The sequence below is a fragment of the Peromyscus eremicus genome, chromosome 18 (assembly GCF_949786415.1).
Source record: "Peromyscus eremicus chromosome 18, PerEre_H2_v1, whole genome shotgun sequence".
NCBI classification, from domain to species: Eukaryota; Metazoa; Chordata; class Mammalia; order Rodentia; family Cricetidae; genus Peromyscus; species Peromyscus eremicus.
Window position 1 is genome coordinate 32,492,526 of NC_081434.1, and position 12,693 is coordinate 32,505,218.

The 12,693-nt window shown below is 48.4% G+C and overlaps 1 protein-coding gene across 1 annotated transcript in view; it reads left to right on the top strand.

Moving 5' to 3' along the window:
• Plxnc1 (plexin C1) overlaps positions 1 to 12,693 on the top strand; it is a 127,411-nt gene that overhangs the window by 71,290 nt on the left and 43,428 nt on the right. The window contains exons 11-16 of the mRNA XM_059245806.1: positions 720 to 899; positions 3,488 to 3,575; positions 6,678 to 6,881; positions 7,001 to 7,186; positions 9,273 to 9,375; positions 12,536 to 12,637. Coding sequence (XP_059101789.1) covers positions 720 to 899; positions 3,488 to 3,575; positions 6,678 to 6,881; positions 7,001 to 7,186; positions 9,273 to 9,375; positions 12,536 to 12,637 — 863 coding nt within the window. The remainder of the gene's footprint in view (positions 1 to 719; positions 900 to 3,487; positions 3,576 to 6,677; positions 6,882 to 7,000; positions 7,187 to 9,272; positions 9,376 to 12,535; positions 12,638 to 12,693) is intronic.

Sequence of the window (12,693 nt, forward strand, 5' to 3'; positions counted from 1 at the left end):
GGCATCAACCCCAGGTCTGGAAGCAAGTGCCAGCCCTATGCCCATTGATTCTGAGACTTTGGGGTTCCTGAAGCAGGCTCTCTGTTCTTTGAAGGACAGAACTATTAGGTCTGCCTGGGCTCATACCTTCCCCGTGCTCAACTGGAACTACTGCTAAAGAAAAAGAAAAAAGCTTTAATTATGGAAATGTCAGCATATATAAAAGAAAGATGCATATAAATAAACCTCTTTCCAAACTTAAAAGTTGTGGACATCCTCCCAATTAGTTTCATCTTTTCCTCCTGCTTTTTCTCGTGGGGGCAGGGCAGAGGGCATAGCAGCTGGAGAGTCTTAAAAGCAAACCCCAACACCACGTCACTTCTGGACTCTTCAGTGTATCTCTGACCAGAGCAGTACAATGATGCTCCACATTAACCGCAATTCCTTAACTTAGTACGCTGCCCCTCCTTGCCCTAGTCCATTGAGACTTCTGAGGGCAAAGGTAATACGTCTTCATTTCCCCCTTCTAAAGGGAATGCAGATCAAAGATAGACATGCACAAAAGAAAAAGGAACCCAGCCTTCGAGAGCCGTGCCCAACAGGCAGCCCTTGATTCTACAGCTGTCTCAACTGTTCTGATAGGTTGTGGCCATCTTCAAGTGAAATTCATAGGTTGTCACCTTAATCAACGGTGCTAAGTGTCTGCGTCACGTTGAGTTCCTCTTCTGACCCCTTTCCAGGATCCAGGTTAGCCACGTGCTAAATGACACACACATGAAGTTCTCACTTCCATCGAGCCGGAAAGAGATGAAAGACGTCTGCATTCAGTTCGACGGTGGGGACTGCTCTTCCGCGGGGGCTTTGTCGTACATAGCTCTGCCACACTGTTCCCTGATAGTCCCCGCCACCACCTGGATCAGGTACCGTCTGGACCCAGAGAGGGCGTCTCTCCTTCTGGAGGAGGGTCATGTACATCAGATCATGAGCATCGCACAAATCCATGCAGCAATGGCAGCTGCACCCCGATTTCCCTATCTGTGTTCTTCCTAGGAGTTATTCCTGGAAAGATGCTTGCCATCTGACAAGCTGGCTGTCCTTTGTCACTGAAGCACTGTGACCGTAACCTGCTTTGATTTCACCGTGGCTACCAGGAAACTCACAGTTCAAATGTTTTGTTCAACCGCAGTGGCTGTTCTTAGCCCAGGCTGCCGCTGTATCCTTCTGTACCAGGTGCCTCTCCTGCTCATGGCATGGGGCTCCTCTCCCATAGCTTTCCTTTTCAAACTTTGGGAGTCAGCTGTTTTGAATGCTTTGGGAGAAATAGTGGGGCCTGCAAGCAGCCTCTACGTTTCAGAGGTCCTCCTTGAGAGTTAGAAATTCCTAAATCAACTCTTTCAGATAAATCCAATATATTAATGGGGAAAAGAAGTTTCCCCCTAGTCAAATTTAAATTCACATTTAGATTTTCAGAGTATAATCCCAAAGAGATTTTCTTCATCTCACACGGTATGAAGTTAATTTTCCAAGTACGCGCAAGATAAGACCACTGACAAAACATTGAGGGGGGCGGGGAGAATGAGAAAGGGAAAAAAAAAATCCCTATTTTATTTAAGTTGAACATGGGAGGTAGCTGTTTGCTGTTGGTTTAATAAGCTGCCATAATAAAGAATCCAGACTGGGCAGCTTAAACAGCACAGACAATGTCCTCCATGCTGTGGAGCTGAGTGTCTCTAAGGTGTGAGGAAGGCCCCTTCTGAGGCAGTGTCTCTGCTGTGTTTGCAGGTAGCCGTCTTTGCCCGTCCTTCCGGCTAAGGCTGTGCCCTGATAACCTTTTCCAGAACACCATCAGTCCTATTCAGTTAGGGCCCAACCCCAATGAACTCGCTGATCTTTCATTGCCTCTCAAACGGCCTTATCTCAGGCCAGGAGATGTGGTTTAGCGGTAACTGCTGCCTAAGATGCGTGAGACCCCAGTTCAGTCCCTAGCATCGCCCTCCCATGCCTGCCCCCCCCCCCCCCCCGTCTTCTCTCTACCTACAGCCTCCTTCTGAGTAACTGGGCTCAGGGCTTCTGCATGCAAGCCTTGCAGCCCACTGGAGTGGTACAGGGAAGTTGAGATTTCAAAAGCAAGGCTCTTGCATGCATCCCTCTACTCTGAGACCAAGTATGCCCTATGTATAAAAAGTAGACCGGATGTGGTACTTACCACATACCTGTGGTATATCTACTGACCTGGTTAAATCTTACAAAAACCCTGAGAGACCAACGGTGGATTGCCCCTTTGGCAGGGGGTGAACCGAGGCATGGACGCAGTTCAGTCACTATACGTAGCTCTCTGATAGCCAGGCCCAGGTTGCGTGGTTTCCACCACAATGTTTTGCTTCCTCCTCATGTCACTGTTGTCCTGTTATCATGGCTGAGCTGAGCCTGGGTCTCTCAGCTGCTGCTTGCCTTTGAACTTTGAGCAAGAAGTAGGTGCTGCAGTCTGAAATCAGTAGAATATGCTTGGGTGGGTTTCCTAGTGACTGAGGCAGGTTGTCCAATGGCCATACGGGCTCTGCCACCTTGTGTGTGCAGAGCTGAGGGCCCACTGTCTGCCCTGCATGTATTGGCCTGTTTTTATCTCCTGGGTATCATCAGGGGCTCTGCTGGCACTGGACCTGACACACTGAGGTTCCCATGAGGATGGCCCGAGCTGGGGCTAGCTGTTTATTTCACACCCAGTGACCACTTTGACACATTAAGAATAGGTGAAGTCACTCAGTTTGGTTTTGGTGAGATTTATGGACCCTCCTTTTACACCGAAACATTGTATCTCAAACAAGAATTCCAACTTCTAATATCACTTACCATTTTACCTTGTCCAACATGTTCCCCATCTCACTAAATAAAATATAGGGCTGGAGAGATGGCTCAGAGGTTAAGAGCACTGGCTGTTCTTCCAGAGGTCCTGAGTTCAATTCCCAGCAACCACATGGTGGCTCACAACCATCTAGTATGAGATCTGGCTCCCTCTTCTGGCCTGCAGGGATAACATGCAGGCAGAACATTGTATACCTAATAAATAAATAAATAAATAAATAAATAAATATAATCGGTAGGTTGGAAGTTGGATCGTGAAAATTGTTAGAGCGGATCATCTTCAGATAGATTAAACAGTCATCACATGAAATTTTGTTCCGTGAAATGCTTTCAAGGTGCAGCAGATGATCTGGTTATATGTGGCGAAATAGCACAAAAAAGTTCAAATTCTATTAAAGAATTTGGGCATTTTCCCAGAATTCAAATAGGACCTGACCTGCGTTTTTATATGTTGGTGTCTTAAAAACCATGAGTCAGTACCCAGCACCATTTAAAGACTTCTCAAATTATCTTGCATTTGAAATTGAAATTAGTTAATTGTCTCCCAGATATTACTAAGCTTAACATTAATTGTGAATCACTTAATAGTTTTGTTCGTAAGTATAAATGGCCTGCAGCTTACCATTTGTCCTTTTATATCTTGCAGTGGTGGGCAAAATATAACCATCATGGGCAGGAATTTTGATGTCATCGACAACCTGATCATTTCACATGAGCTAAAGGGAAACATCAACGTAAGTGTGAGAATTGTTCTCAGTCATAATTTTGTTTTCCTTTCACTAAACTGTGGACGGGGGAGGAGAGGAGATATTTCATGTCTATGCCTTTGGCATCATAAACTTCTGCTCATTTATGATATATACTGTCTGTCCTGTGATAGACAGACTTCATTCTTGGGGTTAACTGGGATTGCCACACAGAGGAACCAGAAACAAATTTCATATGGCAAGGCCTGTTACGTTCTCCCTGTGTGAGACTTGTGGCCAGCCATTTTAATGAGGTAACATGTTTGCCTATGTGTGAAAGGCTTTGTGGACAGCTAAGGTCTGATGTGCAGAACCTGTGAAGGGTAGGTGGTGGTGGCCCCACAGGTGGAGGTTGGGTGACTTGCTGAGTAACAACAAGTCTCTTGTCATTGTCCCTTGGGTCCCATGTAGACACTTTCTTTCGCCTCCTCCCATGACCCCAAAGTAGAGGCAGACAGTGGGAAATGTCTGGTCCCTATGGGGCTCAGTTCTCTGAGAGGGCCTTGAGATTCTCCCAGGAGCCTCTAGGTTGAGGCCACGGGTGCCGTGAGAAGGGGGTGCCATGAGGAGGGGGTGAGGACCGCAGCCACACCTTGGGATCCCTGTCACTTGGTTGGCCTTCTCTTTCCTTCCACCTTTTCTCGAATGTGAGGGAACGGCCTTTCTGGGCTTCTTCCTGCCAAGGCCGGCAGAGTTGAGGGCGCCAAAAACGTTGCCCCATTTGCAACCAGTGTGTGTTCGGGCCTAGAAACGGGAGGCATAGCAATCCGTCTTTCATACAGCCTTGTCCTACACACATCCACTTTTTGACACACTCATTTCCTGGCCAGTTCCCAGCCTCACAGTGTGTCTGGTCCTGGCCAACTCCCCATGATGGGAACACATTCAGCTGTGTGGTGGCCCTTGACCTGAGAAGCAGCCTGAGCCAGTAGACGTGGAGACGTGTTCTCTTTCCCGAAGCATGTCCTGTGTATTGAGTACCCAGTGTAAGCCAAACATTTTGCTGGCTGCAAGAACAAAGGGTACGTGGGCTGCTGCCCCCTCCCCCACCTTGCTGAAGGAAGATGGCAGACCTGTACTGAAACTGGAGGAGCCGAGCAGGTGCTGGGGAGTGAGTGCCAGGTCCTCCGATTCCGTCAAGACCAGAAACCCCATGAGTCCCAGAAGGCGTGACGTGTTCCCACTCAAAGTATGAGTGGATGGAGTTGAGACAGCAAACAGAATATTATGGGCAGGGTCAGACAGGCAAGCGTGGTGACTGCAGGCACAGAAGACAGGTTCCTCACCAGCTCTTGACTGAAACACCGCTCACATTTGCTTTGCTGGAACCTAGAGGCCGCGCTGGGGCAGGTGATGTGGATGGCTGAGAACCACAGCACAGGGATGTGCTCGAGAGAATCATACTAAAAACATCACACTCTTCATTCTGCAATAGCTCCCCGTTGCCCCTGGCTCTGTAAGGCTTCTTGTCCTTGGCAAGAAGTGGTATGAGTATGGGGATCATTTTATCAGGGGTGCCTGGGGTAGTTTGGAGAGGCAGCAGCTCAGAGAGGATGCTCCTGCAGATGTTCAGGCATGGCCGAGACATGTCCAAGTGTGGCTGAGACGTCACCAGGCCCCTGCGGAGCTCTCCACTGGACGGCTGTCTGCAGGGTGGGTCCCGTTGCCTGGTGATGGTGAGGCAAGTCACTTCAACGTTATTGTGGGGATAACGGTGTAGAAGAGCGAGCATCGAGGATGAAGAAAGGATGCTTAGAATCTGCCAGCATCCTCACTTCCAGGGGTCCAAGAAAAGAGGATGACCAGAGAAGGGGGCTGAGAAGTTGTTCAAAATAGGAGTTGGTCCCCCAGTACAGACAGGCAGGGTCTTAGGAGTAAGAAGCTAGGGTGACCCTGCTGCTGGTCCTTCTTTTAGGAAGTTGGTAAAAAGCCAGCACGATGGTGTTGAGGCTGCTGAGGAAGTGGGGGCTGTTGTCCAGTGGCTTTTCATCCTGTCACAGAAGGGCTAAGGCAGGGAAGAGGGCTGGAGTGTAGAAAGCGTTGAGGTAAGGGATGGTGTACTTGTACCGGTGTGGCTACCTCTGCCGTCTGTCCACCTGCCTTTAACTCCAAGATTAGAGAAAAGAGAGAGAGGGAATGACTCTCCCACCTGACACGTTTCTTCTCTGTACTGCTCTCCTTCCCTTCCTCTTTGTCTCACCATGCTGAGGATCAAACCTAGGGCCTCAAGCACACCAGGGAAGCCCTCCGCCACCAAGCCACACCCCAACGCACCTGCCAACCTCTCCTTACACTACCTGCAAGGCTTCCCTGACTGTCGCTCTGTACCCTTGAACATGGCGGTGTATTTATGGGTGTTCTTTGTCAATAAACCTGTTCATCAATTGGACCGGGCTTCTACCTCTGTTCCCGTTTCTATGCCCCTCATTTCTGAAGGGACCTACTGTCCTCTGGCTTCTTTTCCGCTGCTCTTTTCTGTTATGCCTGAAAAGCTGCTTCCTCCTTGTGGTTAGGGACTTCTGCTAACAGGGAGCCCCTGCCAGAGCTTTCTCAGCTTAGGAGCTCTTGCTAACACTCTGCAGAGGCTCTCTGGACACACAGTGACTCAACCAGGGACAAGCAAGTTAGCAGCTGGCCTTGGCTCTCAATTCCCTGCCTAAAGTTTCCAGGACTCATCCACCCTAGTGCTTTGAGCCAAAGTGGGCCTCTTCGTCCATCCCTTCTCTTTGGGAAGCCTCCACTCCCCCATGATGTCACCCGACAGCTTTCCTGAATGCCAATAATACCAATGATACTGTGTGTTGAGTACACTGGTGTGTGTGGAGTGATTACTGTGTGTGTGTGCCTGTCAGATCCTCAGCGCTTCTGCAGATATGATCTCATTCATGGGAGCCCACATTTAATTGAGTGAGTTTTTATCTCAGCCCATTTCATTTAGGGTTAATTTAATCCTATGAGATTCATAGTGTTGCTAGCCTAGTTTTATAGAGGGAAAAAGAGAAGTTCCCAGAAGTTTGGTCCCTCCTCAGGTCACTTAGCATTTAGAGCTGTGGTCCTCTGGTGCCTAACGGGCTCTCTCCTCCTCTCTAGGTCTCTGAATACTGCACGGCAACTTTCTGCAGGTTTTTAGCCCCCAATTTAAAGAGCTCCAAAGTTCGTACAAATGTTGCCGTGAAGCTGAGAGTCCAAGACACCTACTTGGACTGTGGAACCCTACAATATCTCGAGGACCCCAGATTTACAGGGTACCGAGTGGAATCCGAGATCGACACAGAACTGGAAGTGAAAATTCAAGTATGTTTTTTTCTTTTTTTTTTTTTTTCCTGTGTGGGCTATTCCACGTGTGTGAGTTTCCACGCGTGTGAGTTTCCACACGTGCTCAGAGTCCCTCATCTTCATCACGTTCCTTGCAGAAAGAAAATGACAATTTCAACATTTCCAAGGATGACATCGATATCACTCTCTTCCACGGGGAAAATAAACAGTTTAATTGCAGTTTTGAAAATATTACTCGAAACCAGGACCTCACAACCATCCTTTGCAAGATTAAAAGCATCAAGAATGCCAACAGCATCGCTACCTCCTCTAAGAAAGTTCGTGTAAGTCACCTGGAAGTCCCACCTTTTGTCTCTATCTGAGTCTTGGTAATTCCCTTCCTAACCCCCCGGGTTGGAATGGCATCTTTCATGGGTCTTTGGATTTTTCTCTTTATAGGAGATAAATAAATACTGTAAGCTCAAGCATAATCCTACCAGAATAGCAGGCAGATCCATCCATGTGCTTGTCTAAATGTCAAAGCCTTGAGCACACCATTGTCCATAATCCTAATGAGCCTTGGTAGCTTTTATGCTGGCTGGACCTTTAGACCAAAGCATCTGCAAGCAGCATCCCCGGACCCACTGATGCCTGGGCTGTCATTCTTCCTCTAAATGCAGAAGTGACATGTCTTAGCAGAAACCCAAAACAAAAGCCTCTTAGGCACAGGCAGGGTGGCACTAACCTCTGTCAGCAGCCAAAGAACCTATGGTGTGTAAGTGGCTTCCTCCACCATGGTATCCCTTTCCTACATGCAGGTTGTTTCTTCCTAGATGTGACTGAGGACCCTCTCGGAAGGGAAACATGCAGAGGATTGTTTACTCTTTCCAGGGGAAAATGCTCTGTGAGACAGGAGCCGTGGCCCAGTGGCCGCGTGCTTGCCCGTGGTGCGCAAGGCTCCAGGCTTAATCTCTAGCATTGCAAAGAGAAAAAAAGAACAACATTTTGCTTTGTGGTTAAAAAAATAATTAGAGAAAAAACAAAGACTCTATCGTAGTGGGAGGCAAAAATGAGTATGTGCTCATGTCCCACAGCTCTGTGGTCTTGGGTAAGGGATTTGACTTCCCTGACCCTCCGTCCCTCCCTCCGCTTATCATTCTGGTAAAAGAGGTAGTAGCCATTGCAAAATCAGCAACAACCAGCCCTACAGGGCCCCACCTTCCATGCTAGTAGAGCGTGGCACGCACTTACATCCTTCCGTTTGCAGCCCAGCTCCCAAGTGCCTGCACTGGGATTCGAACCCAGCAGAGCAGAAAGCAGGCAGAAACAGCTGCCTCTCCGGAGCTTTCCAGTGAAAACATGCGGTGAAGAGCCATCTTTAGGGAGGGCTGTAAGTGGGGGAGAGGAAATTGGGCTAGCCTGTGCTGTCTTTATACCTGATCGTGGAAAAGTATACTTGTGAGGTGACATTAGAGTGAGAGCCTCAGGAGGAGGAAGAGAAGGAGCCATGGACAGACTGGACAGAAGGACATACAGGATCCCAGGGTCCTGAGGCAGAAACCTGCCCCCTAGGTCTGATCCGCACCCAGTGGGTCAGCATGGCTGGCGTGAGAGGGGCATGCCCAGGAGGTTAGAGAGTTCACAGGAAGGGCCAGAGGTTATGGGGACCTTTTAGGCATTGCCAGGGTCTTGGTGTTTGATTCTGGGCAGCTGCTGGAGAGATAATGAGTACAGGGATGGAGTGAGCCGACACCCTATAGGATGGAGACCTTTGGTCTTTACCACAGCCTACCCGTAGACCCTGTCAACATCCCATTTCAGAGAGGACAGAATGAGGCGGGGTGCAGATGAACAAGACTCTACAAGGAGAGAAATGCTAGACCACCAAGACCTAGTATCACCCCAGTCATTTTTCTTGGTGATTCCACGGGGCAGCCAGGGTTCCCAGGAGCTGCATATGCCTTAGTGCTTGTGTGTGCAACCATGGAGAAAGGACCCGGATGCAGAGTTTTTCCCTTTTCAAGCTTAATTTCCAACTTTTTCTTAACCCCTCACCCCAAAAAAGCAGAAAGTGGAAAGGGCCCTCAGGGATCAGCTGGTTAGCCTTGCCAAACTGATTTTTTCCAAGAAAGTAGCATTCAAAATTCCCCTGCCTGCAAACACCACATGTAGGAGAGAGAGACATGGAATTGCTCCTATAGAAAAAAAAGCCAGGGGCCTTCTTCGGCCTCTGTGTTAGCCCTTCTGCACTGGTAAGCCTCAGGACAAAGAGGGCCAGAATTGGAAACTTACAGATCGAGCCTGGCACACCTACGGATCCCAACCAGGCCACCGCTTCTGCGTCTTGGGGGAAGTTCTAGTGCCGGGACAGTGCGCATGCCTGTGGTGCTCAGCTCCACGGGGGCTAATGGTGCCAATCTGTCCCATCAGGTCAAGCTGGGAAACCTGGAGCTCTATGTGGAACAGGAATCAGTCCCGTCCACGTGGTACTTTCTGATCGCTCTCCCCATCTTGCTGGCCATTGTCATTGTTGGTAAGTGCCCTGTTTCACGTTGTCCGAGAAGTTATTCCCCGAGGCTTCTCAGCGGGCGGGCAGGTCTTCAGCTTTTAGGAGCTTTTTGTTTTCATTAACTATTAATGGATGAAAGCCCAACTCAAAACTTTGGGAAAGGACTGAAAGGCGCACGTTGAGGCCTTTCTAACGAGTTCTTGGGGTGTGTCATTAACAAAGAACTGGATTACAAGATGGTACCCTGTGTTTGAGAAATACCCAGTTGGCTCCCCAAGTCCTTGGGACCGTTTTTAAAAACGAGTCCATTTGGGGACTCCCAGAACTTGGTCATCTCACCCTGCGTCCCCAGTCCACTAACCACCTCCTACCCACCCCGTGTCCTGTTTTTCCTGGGAGAATTTAGGTTTCGCAAGTGTGTCTGTGTTACCCATTCCAACATGGCATGCTTCCTATGGACATGGAGGTGTCATACCGACTACCACTGGATGAATCTGGCCTACCAATATGTTTTCCTGGGTCCTATGGCAAGTTTTTTTTTTTTTTTTAAACTGAAGAAGTTGACATTTAAAAATTAGGTAACTCAAGCCGGGCGGTGGTGGCGCACGCCTTTAATCCCAGCACTCGGGAGGCAGAGCCAGGCGGATCTCTGTGAGTTCGAGGCCAGCCTGGGCTACCAAGTGAGTTCCAGGAGAGGCGCAAAGCTACACGGAGAAACCCTGTCTCGAAAAACCAAAAAAAAAAAAAAAAAAAAAAAAATTAGGTAACTCACATTTTATATTTTTGTTGAAAACTGTGAAATGTCTAAACCATTGGCTCCCAGTTTGACTGAGCATCATCAGCAGTTGGAGCTCTGCAGCTGCCATTCCTTGAAGACAATGTTTACACCCTGGGTTTTCACCGTATCTCTACCACCTCACAGGGTCTCCACCCATCTCTCCATTTCTGGTGCCTGCATGCATTTCGTTTGTGATCATCTTTCCCTGTCTTTTCTCCCCCTTCTTTATCGAATGATACAGCATTTCGTGTCTGTTGACTAAATACATATGGTGCCGTTCTGACATGGAGGAGCATGGAGGCAAAGGCCAGTGTTTCCTTGTATCTTCTCACCCCCTTGCTCATTCATTCACTTCCAAATCCTTTACTTTTTACTGAGCATTGGATATGATGTTAATGACTGGACCAGTCTCTGGATTAAGAAATGAACTAAAGGCTGATGCTTACCTTGGGCAATTCACATTCCTGTGAGGGAACATGTGCGTGTGTGATTAACCGGTTCGCTGCAATGAATTTGCTTTTCAGAAATCCTATTTTGCCTTGTCAATGATTATTTCAGGTTTTTTTTTTTTTATGCTCTCCCCAAGTGTCTACCTCTGTCATGTATCTGCGGTCTAAAATTTGGCTTGACATTTTAATAAAGTCCTGGCTGACGTAGGCTTCGATGAAGAAGATTGCTCGTACAAATGCTGAGCTCTGCTTTGAGCATCTCCTGCTGTCAGCCATGCTGGGATCTCTCAGCCTCACCAGATAGTTCTGTCCACTTTGTGACTTCTAGAAATCCCTGGTCCCTTCCTGACTTTGTAGAGGTCATTTTCGACCTTTAAGGCAACTTGCAGAACCTCTCAAAAAGCACCCCATTCTGACTCATTCTAGGGAGGCATGTGTCACCGGCAGCTATGGTAAGCACACACTAAACACGTGTTGCCTAAGCCAGCCACCAACAGAGCCAGGAAACCCACCCTGCTGTGTGGATGCACCAGTTCCCTTTTACATGCTGAGCCAGGGCTGCTCAAAGTAGCTTCCTGTAGAGTCACGGTCCCAAATGATATTCCCGGAAAAAGGGGTTCTCTGGCTGGGTGAGTTTGGGCTTTATTGAAATGCACAGTCCCCATTATAGTAAGCACTGTTGGGGTGCTGGGAAAGTCTAGAAAACATTCTATGTAGTTGTGTTGAACAAACACATTGTTTGTACTTGCTGGCAGCCATCCCTTTGTGTAATTCCTTTAAAAAGAAAACCTCTCTCTCTCTCTCTCTCTCTCTCTCTCTCTCTCTCTGTGTGTGTGTGTGTGTGTGTGTGTGTGTGTATGTGTGTGTGTGTGTGTAGGAGGTATGCCCAAACACCATAGCACACACGTGGCTGGCAGGGGACAACTCTGTAGTGCCTACGGGGTTTCTTGTGTATCACAGCATACAGCAGGGTGGGTGGCCTTGGGGCTGGCTTCTGGGGAGTCTCCAGTCTCTGTCTCCCATCTTGCCGTGGGCATCTCTGGGTTCTCAGACCCTCACACTGGCACGGCAATCACAGCCCTGACCCTTCCCCCAATCCCTTTCATGTAATATCTGTTCAAAGACGAGATCCTTCTGGGGGAGTACACGAGCTGGCCACTGTTAGTTCTCCGGGTCGATGTGGTTTCTTGATTTACTGCCTGTAATCTCTTCTAGTCTCAGCTCTTGTGGGTAAGGCAGGCAAGCACAGAGATGCTAAGGGAGTTGTTCAGGGCCACACAGGTAGCAAACGAAATGACAGAGCGGGGCTATAAACCCGAGCTCCAGGATTCGTCCCGTTGACTACCCAGATTGCAATAATGGGGGCCGTCAGCTGTGGGGGCTCCTGATGACTTGCCTTGTATCACCCTTCTTGAACGATGCAGGTTAGGCTCCCGTAGCCAGGATGGACCCGTGGTTCCCTTCTACATTTCCGGCACTGCTTTATTTCTCTAGAGATGTTTAGAGATGTTGGGGAAAGAACGGAACGGTATAAATGGCCAGTGGCTGTCGGGAACTTGGCTAGTTTCATTACTTTCCAGCCAGCTGGGATCTTTGGTTACAAGCAAAGGTTATTTGATTTCATTTTCACTTTAAGAGAAGTGAGTGGATTTTTTTTTCTTTTCTGTTACATTTAATACCTTCCTCTTTAGAATGACCTTTTTATGGAAATGTCCCTTTAATAAAATCCAGCTCTTGTTTTTCCTTTTGTTTCTGTGGCACTGGAGGAGGAAACAGGGCCTGGGACATGCTGGGCCAGTGCTCTGATGCCAAGCCAGACCCCGACCCCTAAAATACAGTTTCTACGATTTTCTATTTTCTCCTCTCGATTCTCTCTCCGTCTTTCTCCCCGTTTCTTTCCCTCCTAATCATTTCCGTGTTACTAGCCCGATCTGACACAGCATCTCTGTCTCCTTAGTGGCTGTGGTGGTGACCAGGCACAAGTCCAAGGAGCTGAGCAGAAAACAGAGCCAACAGCTGGAGCTGCTGGAGAGCGAACTCCGGAAAGAGATCCGCGATGGTAGGGTCTGTCGCTTGTAGAAAAACAAGCCCTCTTCATTTCCGCTTTAATTTTTG